The sequence below is a fragment of the Hypomesus nipponensis genome, chromosome 25 (assembly GCF_054491055.1).
Source record: "Hypomesus nipponensis isolate SF chromosome 25, ASM5449105v1, whole genome shotgun sequence".
NCBI classification, from domain to species: domain Eukaryota; kingdom Metazoa; phylum Chordata; class Actinopteri; order Osmeriformes; family Osmeridae; genus Hypomesus; species Hypomesus nipponensis.
The window spans coordinates 1,423,749-1,435,000 of record NC_140385.1 but is presented as its reverse complement, the minus strand read 5'-3'; the positions used below and the strand labels follow the sequence as shown (position 1 = coordinate 1,435,000).

At 52.7% G+C, this 11,252-nt stretch overlaps 1 protein-coding gene across 6 annotated transcripts in view; it reads left to right on the top strand.

Moving 5' to 3' along the window:
• The window catches only part of m1ap (meiosis 1 associated protein), a 17,830-nt gene extending 7,599 nt beyond the window's left edge, over positions 1 to 10,231 (top strand). The window contains exons 5-11 of one of the 6 annotated variants that reach the window (XM_084691052.1): positions 5,357 to 5,539; positions 7,127 to 7,286; positions 7,688 to 7,829; positions 7,932 to 8,159; positions 8,294 to 8,403; positions 8,574 to 8,631; positions 9,160 to 10,225. In XM_084691052.1, coding sequence (XP_084547178.1) covers positions 5,357 to 5,539; positions 7,127 to 7,286; positions 7,688 to 7,829; positions 7,932 to 8,159; positions 8,294 to 8,403; positions 8,574 to 8,631; positions 9,160 to 9,264 — 986 coding nt within the window. In that variant the 3' untranslated portion in view covers positions 9,265 to 10,225. Of the gene's footprint in view, positions 1 to 5,356; positions 5,540 to 7,126; positions 7,287 to 7,687; positions 7,830 to 7,931; positions 8,160 to 8,293; positions 8,404 to 8,573; positions 9,045 to 9,156 lie in introns of those variants that run through there. The other 5 variants (XM_084691051.1, XM_084691055.1, XM_084691050.1 and 2 more) reach the window with 5 other exon arrangements.
• Positions 10,232 to 11,252: the final 1,021 nt, after the last annotated feature.

The window sequence follows — 11,252 nt, the reverse complement described above, 5'->3', positions numbered from 1 at the left end:
GTGTGTGTGTTTCCAAACATGGGCCAGTTATTACTAGAAGATAAGACACACTTTTACATTTAATTATCTTATATATACACACACACACAGTGTGTCAGAGAGGCCAGTAATAAATGTGTCTTCAAGGGTTCTATAGAACACCTGAAACTGGTTCCATTCACTCTCTATCTCTGTCTTCCTCCTCTTTCCTCTACTCTCCCTCCTCTCCTCCCACCTCTCTACCCCCTGCCTCTCTCTCCTGCTTCAATGTTGATGTCTGACAGTGACTTAGTAAAGTTAACCTCAATCCCAGTAAAACAATACTGAGTAGAGTTAGGCGTTGTGTGTGTGTGTCTGATAGATTGAGGTCGGGGGTCAAATAAGACCCAGACCCTTAGACTCCCTTTAGTTTCCTCACCCCACACACACACATACACACTCAGAACACACACAGATCACACACACACACTCCGAACACACACACACTCAGATCACACACACAGTCATATAAAATAAATCAAATCTGGGCGTCTGTGTTATCTCTCGCCATGACAACAAATTTGTCAACTGGCTGTTATCTACCCTCCTATAAATATGATTCTGTTATCATGACATCGGAATTGTAGTTTTTTTTGAAGATAAGCTCTCCATTTGGGAGATAAGAAGTTGAAACTAATCTGTTGAAAGAGAGAGAGACCAGAGAGAGAGACCAGAGAGATAGACCAGAGTTACAGGAGAGACACTGGACAGCTTCTGGAGAGACCAGAGGAACTGAGGAGAGACACTGGACAGCTTCTGGAGAGACCAGAGGAACAGGAGAGACACTGGACAGCTTCTGGAGAGACCAGAGGAACAGGAGAGACACTGGACAGCTTCTGGAGAGACCAGAGGAACTGAGGAGAGACACTGGACAGCTTCTGGAGAGACCAGAGGAACTGAGGAGAGACTCTGGACAGCTTCTGGAGAGACCAGAGGAACTGAGGAGAGACACTGGACAGCTTCTGGAGAGACCAGAGGAACAGGAGAGACACTGGACAGCTTCTGGAGAGACCAGAGGAACTGAGGAGAGACACTGGACAGCTTCTGGAGAGACCAGAGGAACAGGAGAGACACTGGACAGAGAAATGGCTTGATACATAAACCTGAGAGAGAGAATTAGAGAAAAAAGAGAAATAGAGAAGGGGGGGTTTCAACCCTAAACTAAAGATCTGTGTGTCACTCCCTTCTTGACAGAAGGTCACGCCCTACAAACACGAGCCTTCTAAATTTCCAGTGTCTTTACATTGTGAGAGGTGTCAGTCATAAAGAGTGTTGTACATAATCTCTTTCTCTATAAGCCTCTTGAGCTTCTATTATAAGAACATACTTCCTGTACACACACACTCCATTCCATCTTAATTCCTCTCTTCTCTCTCCCTCCATCTCTTTACCTCTATCTCCTTCTCTCTCCCTCCATCTCTTTACCTCTATCTCCTTCTCTCTCCCTCCATCTCTTTACCTCTATCTCCTTCTGTCTCCCTCCATCTCTTTACCTCTATCTCCTTCTCTCTCCCTCCATCTCTTTACCTCTATCTCCTTCTCTCTCCCTCCATCTCTTTACCTCTATCACCTTCTCTCTCCCTCCATCTCTTTACCTCTATCTCCTTCTCTCTCCCTCCATCTCTTTACCTCTATCTCCTTCTCTCTCCCTCCATCTCTTTACCTCTATCTCCTTCTCTCTCCCTCCATCTCTTTACCTCTATCTCCTTCTCTCTCCCTCCATCTCTTTACCTCTATCTCCTTCTCTTCCTCTTCAAGCTGAAGAGCTCCTGTTCCTCTCTCTCCCACTCTCTCCCCCTCCCTCTCTCCCCCTCCCCCTCTCTCCTTCTCTCTCCCCCTCCCCCTCTCTCTCTCCCCTCCCCCTCTCTCCTTGTTAGAGATAAGTAGCTTTCACAAATGACGGATGACATGTTGAGGAAAGGAGAAGAGTGGGGGAGAGAGACAGAGGGAGGGAAAGAGAGGGAGGGAAAGAGAGGGAGGGAAAGAGAGGGAGAGAGAGAGAGAGAGAGAGAGAGAGAGAGGGAGGGAGGGAGGGAGGGAGGGAGGGAGGGAGGGGGGAGAGAGAGAGGGAGAGAGGGAGGGAGGGAGGGAGGGAGGGAGGGAGGGGGGAGGGAGGGGGGAGAGAGAGAGGGAGAGAGAGGGAGAGAGGGAAAGAGAGGGAGAGAGAGAGAGAGAGAGAGAGAGGGAGGGAAAGAGAGGGAGAGAGAGAGAGAGAGAGAGGGAGGGAGGGAGGGAGGGAGGGAGGGGGGAGAGAGAGAGGGAGAGAGAGGGAGAGAGGGAAAGAGAGGGAGAGAGAGAGAGAGAGAGAGAGAGGGAGGGAAAGAGAGGGAGAGAGAGAGAGAGAGAGAGAGAGAGGGAGGGAGGGAGGGAGGGAGGGAGGGAGGGAGGGGGAGGGAGGGGGAGAGAGAGAGGGAGAGAGACAGAGGGAGGGAAAGAGAGGGAGAGAGAGAGAGAGAGAGAGGGAGGGAGGGAGGGAGGGAGGGAGGGAGGGAGGGGGGAGGGAGGGGGGGAGAGAGAGAGGGAGAGAGGGAGGGAGGGCATCTATGAAAAATGTCAACTCTTAATATTATTTTCATTTCAATCTGAATAATTAAATCTCTATCTTTTCTTTTTTCTCTCCACTATCCTAACTAACCCTAACCCCCCAACCCCTCTCCTCCCCCCAAACTCTCCCTGCCACCCCTCTCCTCCCCCTCCCTCTCCCGCTCACCCCCCTCTCCTCCCTCCCTCCTCCCCCTCTCTCTCCTTCAGACATCATGCTCAGCAGGTTTAGAATGATGCTGTGGAGGAAACCCCACCCTGACCTGTCCTGCTGAAACACACACACACTCATACACACACTCATACACACTCACTCATACACACACTCATACACACTCAGTCATACACACACTCATACACACACAGGCACTTTTTCTCTCACCTGCAGACAGAAACACACACACACTTGCAAAGAGGTTTCTGTTGGTTGGAAAATACATTTTCAAATAAAGGTTTCTATAGTTTTGAAAACATTGTGGAAAAGAAGTTTCTACAGGTTGAAAAAATATATTTTTGAAAAGGTTACTAAAAGCATTTGCATTATTGATGACTGTAGATGAGTACCTGATGATGACTCTGCCATACTCTACTATACTCTACTATACTCTGCTATACTCTACTATACGCTACCATACTCTACTATACTCTGCCATACTATACTATACTCTACTATACTCTGCTATACTCTGCTATACTCTACCATACTCTGCTATACTCTACTATACTCTACTATACTCTGTTTTAGGCTACTCCTTTCACAGCGGTATGAAAAAAAAAGTAGAGACAAGAGATTATTTTTTTTTGATCTCCCTTGGCCATATATGAGGGAGATGTTCAAAACTGTCAAATGTGTCAAAAAGTATTCCTGGCGTTCCTTTTTACTGAAGTACATGTCAGAGCCCACACTTCTTTACTTGAGTGAAACAGTGTAGTCAGTATGTCACCTTTTACCAGAGTCTTTTTAAGTATCAGTACTTATACTAGAGTGAGTAGAAGTACTGTGGTCACACTCGAACAGTATACACGCACACACACACACACACAGGGTCATCTGTCTCACCTATAGTGCTGTTGTGAGCTCCACCAGGTTGTGGGCTGATGTAATTATCGGAGAACAAGCTCTCCTGTCAGGGGTGATTTCTCATCTTCTACTGTCCCGTCTGATCCACCCTCCCTCCTCCACTCCCTCCCTCCCTCCCTCCCTCCCTCCCTCCCTCCTCCACTCCCCTCCCTCCCTCCCTCCCTCCCTCCCTCCCTCCCTCCCTCCCTCCCTCCCTCCCTCCCTCCCTCCCTCCCTCCCTCCCTCCCTCCCTCCCTCCTCCACTCCCCCCCCCCTCCCTCCCTCCCTCCTCCACTCCCTCTCCCTCCCCCACTCCCTCCCTCCTCCACTCCCTCTCCCTCCCCCCTCCCCTCCCTCCCTCCCTCCTTCCCTCCACCCCCCTCCCCCACAGTCTTCATACCTCTTTTTTCTCAGAGTGCTGACTCTTCTGATTTCTCCTGAAACTCCCTGGACGATCATTATGGTCTCATCGATTTCCAGTCCCTCCCCCACTCTCTCTTTCTCTTCCTCCCTCTCTCTCTACTTTCCTCATCCCTCCCCCACCCCTTCTCTTCCTCCCTCTCTCTCTACTTTCCTCATCCCTCCCCCACTCTTTCTCTTCCTCCCTCTCTCTCTACTTTCCTCTTCCCTCTCCCACTCCTTCTCTTCCTCCCTCTCTCTCTACTTTCCTCTTCCCTCTCCCACTTTCTCCTCCTCACTCTCTCCTTCCCTCTCCCTCTCTCTCCTCTATTTCAACATTCTGTCTGTATGTGGCTTCACCCCTTTCTTTCTCTCCTTGTGTGTTTCCGTCATCTTCAGGGTAATCGATGGATCCCTCTCATCCCTCCATCCCCATGACGACCCTCCTCTCCTCTCTCTCCATCCCTCCATCCCCATGACGACCCTCCTCTCCTCTCTCTCCATCCCTTCATCCCAGGTCGTTAGTTGTGGCTCATTAACGATTGAAGCCCAGAGAAGATGGACGGGAGTGTTCTAGAACACCCGGACACTCTAGAACACTCCTTACAGGCTTGTCCTCTGAGACCCATCCATCACTAGCCACTCTGTTGCTGTGTGTGTGTGTGTGTGTGTGTGTGTGTGTGTGTGTGTGTGACTGGGTTGGCATGGAATTCTTTTGACCAAGAGTTGGATTAGACTATTAAACCATTGTGAAACTCGTCACCATCACACACAACAGTTTAGCGCGCCGAAAGAACTACAATCATGGAGGCCACTCATCGGCTAGTCACTGGGCGTTTATCTGGGACCTGTAGTTTAATTTCCATGGTTTTAAAACGGTAACTATTACAATGACAAGTTTTTATCTTTGCATCACAGTGAATAGTGCCCCGAAAGTCTTAAGATCATTCCTTATATGATTCAAAGATATATTTGTGTTAATCGGACTTTGTTGGACGCGTGAGCTTTCTCTGTTTTCACCGCCCCAGACGGGAGGAATGTTTCATGTTCTTGGTCTGCATCACGAGCTGTCTTCCTGCAGACATGGTCAAGACACTCCCTGGAACTGTTGCACTCTACCCCCACCTAGTGGTGGACGAGCGGAAGTGCACACATTCATTAACGAGTGGACCACTCTCATTGGTCCTCCAACCTGTCAATCTGTGCTCTACATATCTTGATAACTAAAACCAGAACTGATGTGCATCTGTTTATTCCGTATCTACATTTTTTACGTTTCAAAGCTCATTCCATGATATTCCATCTCCCTGTAGTCATATGTATATGTTGTGTTTCTAGAGAGCCTGATGTTGAGTACTGAGATCGACCTGCAGCCCGTGGACAACAGCGTGGTTGCCGTGGAGACGGTGTTGAAGGCGTGGCTCCAGGAGCAGGGCGGCGAGCGGGAACACCTGCACCTGCTGCTGCCGCCCTGCCTGTCACCGGGGGCAACGCCCGGACACGCCCACTCACCCACACCAGGTGAGGCCTGACTCTCACTCTACCTGCCTCTCCTCCCTCCCCCCTTTTCCCTTTCTCCTCCCTCCCTCCTCCATCTCTCGTACCTCTCACCCTCTCCTCCCTCCCCCTTTTCCCCTTTCTCCTCCCTCCCTCCTCCATCTCTCGTACCTCTTCACCCTCCTCCCTCCCTCCCCCTTTTCCCTTTCTCCCTCCCTCCCTCCTCCATCTCTCGTACCTCTCACCCTCTCCTCCCTCCCCCCTTTTCCCTTTCTCCTCCCTCCCTCCTCCATCTCTCGTACCTCTCACCCTCTCCTCTCTCCCCCTTTTCCCCCTTTCTCCTCCCTCCCTCCTCCATCTCTCGTACCTCTCACCCTCTCCTCTCTCCCCCTTTCCCCTTTCTCCTCCCTCCCTCCTCCATCTCTCGTACCTCTCACCCTCTCCTCTCTCCCCCTTTTCCCCTTCTCCTCCCTCCCTCCTCCATCTCTCGTACCTCTCACCCTCTCCTCTCTCCCCCCTTTCCCTTTCTCCTCCCTCCCTCCTCCCATCTCTCGTACCTCTCACCCTCTCCTCTCTCCCCCCTTTCCCTTTCTCCTCCCTCCCTCCTCCATCTCTCGTACCTCTCACCCTCTCCTCTCTCCCCCTTTTCCCTTTCTCCTCCCTCCCTCCTCCATCTCTCGTACCTCTCACCCTCTCCTCTCTCCCCCCTTTCCCTTTCTCCTCCCTCCCTCCTCCATCTCTCGTACCTCTCACCCTCTCCTCTCTCCCCCCTTTTCCCTTTCTCCTCCCTCCCTTCTCCATCTCTCGTACCTCTCACCCTCTCCTCTCTCCCCCTTTTCCCTTTCTCCTCCCTCCCTCCTCCATCTCTCGTACCTCTCACCCTCTCCTCTCTCCCCCCTTTCCCTTTCTCCTCCCTCCCTCCTCCATCTCTCGTACCTCTCACCCTCTCCTCCCTCCCCCTTTTTCCCTTTCTCCTCCCTCCCTCCTCCATCTCTCGTACCTCTCACCCTCTCCTCTCTCCCCCTTTCCCTTTCTCCTCCCTCCCTCCTCCATCTCTCGTACCTCTCACCCTCTCCTCTCTCCCCCCTTTCCCTTTCTCCTCCCTCCCTCCTCCATCTCTCGTACCTCTCACCCTCTCCTCTCTCCCCCTTTTTCCCTTTCTCCTCCCTCCCTCCTCCATCTCTCGTACCTCTCACCCTCTCCTCTCTCCCCCTTTTCCCTTTCTCCTCCCTCCCTCCTCCATCTCTCGTACCTCTCACCCTCTCCTCTCTCCCCCTTTCCCCTTTCTCCTCCCTCCCTCCTCCCAGTCTCTCGTACCTCTCACCCTCTCCTTTCTCCCCCTTTCCCTTTCTCCTCCCTCCCTCCTCCATCTCTCGTACCTCTCACCCTCTCCTCTCTCCCCCCTTTCCCTTTCTCCTCCCTCCCTCCTCCATCTCTCGTACCTCTCACCCTCTCCTCTCTCCCCTTTCCCTTTCTCCTCCCTCCCTCCTCCATCTCTCGTACCCTCTCACCCTCTCCCCCCTCCTCTCACCCTCTCCTCCCCTCCTCTCACCCTCTCCTCCCCTCCTCTCACCCTCTCCTCCCCTCCTCTCACCCTCTCCTCCCCTCCAGTGTGTGTGAAGTGTGACATGCAGGAGCGCTTGCTAAGCCCCGCCCTCCTCCCTCTGACCCTTGACCTCGGGGTCAAGACCGAGAGCATCCAGGACTTCCTGCCTCCCACCAAGTCCCTGGCCAATCACAGCCCTGCGCCTCAGAGACTCAGGGCCATTAAGTAAGGCTCTGTGTGTGTGTGTGTGTGTGTGTGTGTTATGAATGGGCCCATTCTAACAGTGGAGGATGTGGAATGTTCAGGGTGGAACACTCACATCAAAGTCATCTTTGTCCCAACTGAATGATCCCACCCTCTCTCTTTCTCTCTGTCCCTCTCTCTCTGTCTCTCTCTGTCTCTCTCTCTCTCTCTCTCACACACACTCTCTCTCTCTCTCTCTCCCTCTCTCCCCCTCCCCCGTCTCTCTCCGTCACACCAGTCTCAGACAGCAGTAATAAAGCTCTGGTAGTTTGCATGTGATTTCCATAGTGAAGTCAGGCAGGTGATGTCATTCTTTCATGACCTCACCGTATTGTGTGTGTGTGTATATGTGTGTGTGTATGGTGTGTGTGTGTGTGTGTCAGGGTGCTGCGTGCAGAGGGAGTGTGTGAGTCTCTACTGTACGGTCTCCCCCTGGTCCTAAAGTCCACCTGCTGCTGGCAGCTGGACTGGGACCACATGGAGGACAATCTGCACCTGTTCCAGGGGCTCTGCCACGCCCTCAGGGTCAGTCTGAGGGCGGAGGGGTGCGTAGAGAGAGAGAGAGAGAGAGAGAGAGAGAGAGAGAGAAAATACAGATGGTCTTACGTATGTGTATGTGTGTCCCAGACCCGTGACTGGTTCCTTCTGATGAGTTCAGAGCTTCCTCAGGGCTCAGTGAAGCCTCTTTCAGGGGGAGGGGCAGGAAGAGTGTGCTCCTTCTACGTGCTGCAGGCCTCCCCCTCCCCCTCCCTCTCCCTCCTCCTCAGGCCCGTGGTCTGCAGGGAGACGCTGTTGCCATGCAACATGCCTGTCTGCAGTCAGGCCCCGCCCACTCACGCCATGGCAACCATACAGGTAGGACTGACTCTGCTACACACACACACCTACTAACACACCCCCTCGCTACGTAACAGTGGTGTGTGTTGCAGGCTACACACACACACCTACAAACACACACCCTTGCTACGTAACAGTGTTGTGTGTTGCAGGCCAGTCTGAAGCAGCTGGAGGAGGAAGCTGCTTTCAACCCGCTCAGTCTGAGCAGCAACCTGTACCTTCACCTGAGGACCAGCACCAGGAGCCCTGCACACCCCTACAGGTGTGTGGAGGGGGGGGGGGGGTGGAGGTGTCTGTGGAGGTGTGTGCTTTCAACTGCACCTCTGGGCCAGGGCTGTACGCTTTGCCTACCCTTATAGGTGATGATGATGGTGGTGATGATGATGGTGGTGGTGGTGATGATGGTGTTTGTGATGATGGTGATAATTTCAGGCACCAGCCTCGACATACAGAGACCCTTGCTACCTCACACACCAGACAGCCCCGACAGGTACACACTCTCACACACACACACAGCTTGGACAGGTACACACTCTCACACACAGCTTGGACAGGTAGAGTTTACAAACATCAACACATCCACTCTTCACTTCAGGATATTTATGTACTTCCTAAACTTTCCACTAGGTGGTAGTATGTACCATAAAACTCTTTTACGGAAACGTGTTTAATGCATCAGTGTGTTGTGTGTGTGTGTGTTTGTGTATGCATTCCTATGGTTTGTATATGTTTAGAGTGTATATGTGTTTGAGTGTGCGTGTGAGTTTGTGTGTCAGTGAGACAGGTATAGTGAGTCACCAGAGATAAGACTGAATAACATGCAAATACACTTCTACTGCTCTCTTCCTCTATCTCTCTCTCCAACCCTCCCCTCTCCCCTCTCTGCCCCTCTCCAACTCTCTCCTCCTCTCCAACTCTCCTCTCCCCCTCTCTCCCTCCCCTCTCTCCCCTCCCCTCTCCCCCCTCCTCTCTCCCCTCCCCTCTCCCCCCTCTCTACTCCCCCTCCCCTCTCCAGCAGTCTGGCCGTGTCCCCCAGGGGGGCGTCTCCTCCAGGGTGAGGGCCACCGTCGCCCCCTCCCTTCGGCCACACCCCCCAAGACCCCCCGCCCCGCCCTCACCATGATCACACCCCCGCCCCTCTGTTCCCACGACGACGACCTGTTGATGATACTGTGAGCACTCCAACAACACACTAGCCAGGAACACGCTACACGCTAGCCAGGAACACGCTAGCCAGGAACACGCTACACGCTAGTCAGGAACATGCTACACGCCAGCCAGGAAAAGGCTACATGCTAGCCAGGAACACGCTACACGCAAGCCAGGAACACGCTAGCCAGGAATACGCTACATGCTAGACAGGAACAGGCTACATGCAAGCCAGGAACATGCTACACGCTAGCCAGGAATACGCTACACGCTAGCCAGGAACACACGCTAGCCAGTAACATGCTAGCAAGGAACAAGCTACACGCTAGCCAGGAACATGCTAGCAAGGCGAACACGCTAAGCAGACTGGACAGAGACACACAGGCATGTTAGTATGTTGGTATTGATGTTACGCATGTGTGCATGCATGCACTCACACCAACCGTTAAGTTTGGAAATCATTAATGGGCTGAGGAAGTTCCGTTTTTTATGACAGTATGTGTTTTGGAAGCAACACACACCCATGTACACAATTCAGCATCATTTTCTGAATTGTTCGGAACAAGTTGTGTTCTGAATGTTCTCTTATTCTGGATGGAAGCCTTATTAAACCTTCTCTCTGATTACTGTGTTCTCTTATTCTGGATGGAAGCCTTATTAAACCTTCTCTCTGTGATCGCTGTGTTCTCTTATTCTGGATGGAAGCCTTATTAAACCTTCTCTCTGTGATCGCTGTGTTCTCTTATTCTGGATGGAAGCCTTATTAAACCTTCTCTCTGTGATCGCTGTGTTCTCTTATTCTGGATGGAAGCCTTATTAAACCTTCTCTCTGTGATCGCTGTGTTCTCTTATTCTGGATGGAAGCCTTATTAAACCTTCTCTCTGTGATCGCTGTGTTCTCTTATTCTGGATGGAAGCCTTATTAAACCTTCTCTCTGTGATCGCTGTGTTCTCTTATTCTGGATGGAAGCCTTATTAAACCTTCTCTCTGTGATCGCTGTGTCTTCCGCTGTCATCGCTGACACTGCTCCATCACACACAGAGATATGGGACGAGAGGGGAGAGAGTAAGGGGAAGAAAGAGTTGTGTAAGTGTGTGTGTGGGAGTGTAAGTGTGTGTGTGTGTGGGGGGGGTAAGTTTGTGGGGGGTGCAAGTGTGTGGGGTGTAAGTGTGTGTGTGGGGGTGTAAGTGTGTGTGTGTGGCGTGTGTGTGTAAGAGGTGTGCGTCACACACACTCTTTGTGCCGTACGGTAAAATGCAGTTTAGAAGAGGGGGTCTGGATGAGCCCTCCAGAGAGGGGGTCAGGATGAGCCCTCCAGAGAGGGGGTCAGGATGAGCCCTCCAGAGAGGGGGTCTGGATGAAACCTCCAGAGAGGGGGTCTGGATGAAACCTCCAGAGAGGGGGTCTGGATGAAACCTCCAGAGAGGGGGTCAGGATGAGCCCTCCAGAGAGGGGGTCTGGATGAAACCTCCAGAGAGGGGGTCTGGATGAAACCTCCAGAGAGGGGGTCTGGATGAGCCCTCCAGAGAGGGGGTCTGGATGAGCCCTCCAGAGAGGGGGTCTGGATGAAACCTCCAGAGAGGGGGTCTGGATGAGCCCTCCAGAGAGGGGGTCTGGATGAGCCCTCCAGAGAGGGGGTCTGGATGAGCCCTCCAGAGAGGGGGTCAGGATGAAACCTCCAGAGAGGGGGTCAGGATGAGCCCTCCAGAGAGGGGGTCTGGATGAAACCTCCAGAGAGGGGGTCTGGATGAGCCCTCCAGAGAGGGGGTCAGGATGAGCCCTCCAGAGAGGGGGTCTGGATGAGCCCTCCAGAGAGGGGGTCAGGATGAGCCCTCCAGAGAGGGGGTCTGGATGAGCCCTCCAGAGAGGGGGTCAGGATGAGCCCTCCAGAGAGGGGGTTAGGATGAGCCCTCCAGAGAGGGGGTCTGGAGGGCTCACCCCCACGACAAGCACCCTTTCTG